This window comes from Priapulus caudatus, unplaced genomic scaffold (genome assembly GCF_000485595.1).
Source record: "Priapulus caudatus unplaced genomic scaffold, Priapulus_caudatus-5.0.1 Scaffold90, whole genome shotgun sequence".
In the NCBI taxonomy this organism is placed as follows: domain Eukaryota; kingdom Metazoa; phylum Priapulida; class Priapulimorpha; order Priapulimorphida; family Priapulidae; genus Priapulus; species Priapulus caudatus.
In genome coordinates, this window is record NW_014577151.1 from 415,678 (window position 1) to 419,282 (window position 3,605).

The 3,605-nt window shown below is 45.9% G+C and overlaps 1 protein-coding gene across 1 annotated transcript in view; it reads left to right on the plus strand.

Moving 5' to 3' along the window:
• The window catches only part of LOC106804847 (ubiquitin carboxyl-terminal hydrolase 30-like), a 23,345-nt gene that overhangs the window by 16,997 nt on the left and 2,743 nt on the right, over positions 1-3,605 (plus strand). The window contains exon 5 of the mRNA XM_014806202.1: positions 2,559-2,701. Coding sequence (XP_014661688.1) covers positions 2,559-2,701 — 143 coding nt within the window. The remainder of the gene's footprint in view (positions 1-2,558; positions 2,702-3,605) is intronic.

Genomic DNA, 3,605 nt, shown 5'->3' on the forward strand with positions numbered 1-3,605 from the left:
CTCTGTTCTAATGCCTCCTTGCTTTCTTGACGCAGACTCTATTGTATATCTCATGCTTATCCTTATATGCATAAGGTAGTCTATTGTCTCACTGGCGTCGCCTTTGACTCTCTGACTACTCTAGCCTCTACCTGTCTCACTTAGACTCCACTGTCTCTCGTTGGTGCTCTCTATCTCACCTGTTACCCTTGTCTTCTGACACCAACTGGCTGGCGTGCAGATACAGCGGAGGTCCTTGGTTGTCCTGTTTAGTTGGCGAAATAGTCGTGACTAGCGACACTAGTTAAAAAATCCAAAAAAGCCCGACTTCAAAGAAAGAAGAGTACGCAGACTAAGTGTTGCAGACTACTAATGTTAATTGAACTTTTCCAGTTTTCTTGCGTTATTCTGATATGGTGCACGATTAAATCTTAATTGGGGCCCTGACTTATAAGAGAGGGCTTCGGTCACTTTTGTTTATGCGCATTAGTAGGCACCCACGATTATCGAACTTGATCTGTGAACCGGCGCGGTCTGTTAGCTGCCGATTGAAAACTTGATCCTTTTATATACACATATACGTGCAGTTGGTAGTGGTGCCTGTGGCGTTGTGCGATTGCGAGCGTGTGACTGCGTGTGTTGGGCCGTAGACGATGAGGTGTGTGTTTGCGAGTGTCAGTGTAAGCGTGATTGTGCGTGTGTGTGGCGTGCGTGGGTGTGTGTGTGCGTGTTGTGTGATGTATGGGAGCAAGTATTGGACATGCGCCGGCATGGCGTGTGTGGCGAACACTCGCATTATCTAAGTCTCGTGTGATACTACATAGGAAGACCAAAGATTCACTAAAGCGAGAAATAGTAGGCTGCATCCAGTTACCGTCATTTTTGTGATAGCAAAGTGGAGATATTTTATTTTAGTTATGTCTACTTACCTAGTGTCAGACTAGTATGGTAGTGAGAGCCGTAACAAGCAAGTAGCAGCAGTAGCAGTTCAGATCTAAGTAGTCAGCAGTAGCAGCGCCAAATAAGCTAGGAATAGATATGTAAGCATCGTTCGCGAGTTATGATTTGACAAGTGCTACGCGTAGTAAAGTAGCAAGCGCAGTAGTAGTAGCACTAGTAGTCAGTGAGCAGGTAGCGATGTAGTAGTAAGCAGCGTGTCTGTGTGTTCCAGCAATCGCCTGTTGAATGCCCGTAGAACGCAATTGTCAGGAACACCTTGGCGTGCGGAATCAGGCTCCTCTTCATTGCGCAAGACGCTGGCGTTTATAACAACTGAACACAGTATATCGGTCGGATACGCGCGATTTGCTCGTTGAAAGCTTTACTATTGCGGGCTAAACGCTAACGAAACGGACTGTTGCTAAGTCCAATTATAGTATGTCTTAACTTTAGTCTGAATATTACGTGGGCTTATGTAATATAATACATGCATAAGCGAGATTTTGATTGGTTGTTTGCGTCCCTTAGCACGCAGTATGCTGCACTCTCGGGCGCTACCCGTGCTAAGTCTAGAAAAAAACGTGGACAGGCGGTTTTGGATCCGAGGTTTATTAACCGTTCATAATCAGAGAGATCATAAATTTAAGATATTTGCATTGTGAGTCCAGCGGGTCTTAGCTGACTATGCGTCGCAGTTGGTAATAAAAATTTTCGCCAATTTTTATAATTTCAAATAACAAAAAAGTAAAAACTAGTATTTTATCATTTGCGTTTTCGAGCAAAGTACGCTTAGTATTCATGTACTCTACACTTTAACCGATATTCATGTGCATTGTGCGATCCGACGTTCTGCTGCATAATTACACTTCTTTCTCACACCTTGTCAGGTAGCAACTAAACACTAGCGGTGTACAATAACCGTATTTATTCGAGACATCTGGAAGGTGGTTTGACAGATCATATGAAGTTGCCTGCAACACTTTACAAAGAATCATGCTAGTTTTTGGAAGTTGCGTATATATCTACCTGGAGTGGGGCAGAAGTCTTGAAACTGTATGAGTGTGATGCCGGGTAACTGAACTTATTTACAGTGATACTATTCCAGAGTGCTCCGGCAGAACATTCGCGCTGTGGACTCCCTACTACCTTGATAGGGAACATCTATCCTGTTCCTAACCCCTCCCTCACTTTCAAGGACTCCGATTTCTGGGACTCCCTCCCTTATAACGGGACACAAACTGCCGTTAAGAATTCCGCATCCTCTTGTCTCTCTGTCTTCTCTCTCCCCATCCTTCTGCGTTCGTCTTGCCGATTAGTACTTCCTCTCCTTCTCTGCTTCTCTCTTCTCTCTCTCGTTCTCTCGCGTCTCTCGTCAATCTCTCTCTCTCTCTCTCTCTCCTCTCTGTCCTCTGTTCACTCCTTCTATCGCCTCGCTTCTCTCTCTCCTCTCTCTCTCTGTCTCCATCACCCGTCTCTCTCCTTCTCTCTCTCTCCCCCCTTCGCTCTGCCAAATCTCTCTCTCTCTCTCTGTCTCTCGCTCACACAGACCAGTTTATCCCTTCTGAAGGCCAGATTGATAATGCATGTAAACATGCTAGAAGATATCAACGAGTTGTACATGTATCTGTGTTTTCTTTCAGTTACCAGTCAGATATGAGTCGTTTGACAGCCTCTCTCTCAACATTCCAAACCAGCTATGGGTAAGGGATCATTGCGTTGACTCCACAAAAGCTGCAAGTAGCTCTAAACCGCTTAAACTTAAAACAGTTACCGACTTAACGTGGTATACAAGTGACAAATCGTTTCAATTTATTGTCAAACCCGTATGGTTTGGATTTGTATGTGACATTTTTTTACCTAGTTTTATTACCTACTTTTCACTATCTTGCTCTCATTGCCTTCATCATATTGAAGGTTTTGTCCGTGGTCGTTGCCCAACTGCTAAGCTGTTTGTTTCTTCTGTTTTCTTTGAGATTTTTGTTTCTTCAGGCTTCATATTCTCTGTCAATGGCAACAGATTTGTCTCATTACTTGCCATGGCTTCGTCTGTCTCATTGCCATTTCTGCTTCTCTCTCATTACATACAATTTCTGCTTCTCTCTCATTACATACAATTTCTGCTTCTCTCTCATTACATACCTTTACTGCATGTCTCACTACATTTATTCATTTGTCTCGTTACATACAATTTCTGATTCTGTCTCATTACATGCAAGCTCTTCTCATTATCATTACATGCAATTTCTTCATCTCTCTTTTCATATACCTTGGCCTCGTCTTTTTCGCTGTCCACTGGCTTCTTCCTCTTCATCACCAGCTATCCTTCCTCACTGTCTCACCTCACGGCGCATCCCACCCGTGACCTCACAGCGTGTCCCACTCGTGACCTCACGACGCGTCACGGCTGTGACCTCACAGCGTGTCCCGCCTGTGACATCACGGCACGTCCCGCTTGTGACCTCACGACGCGTCACGGCTGTGACCTCACAGCGTGTCCCGCCCGTGACCTCACGACGCGTCCCGCCTGTGACCTCACGACGCGTCACGGCTGTGACCTCACAGCGTGTCCCGCCCGTGACCTCATGACGCATCCCACCTGTGACCTCACGACGCGTCACGGCTGTGACGTCACAGCGTGTCCCGTCCGTGACCTCACAACGCATCCCGCCCGTGACCTCACGGCGCGT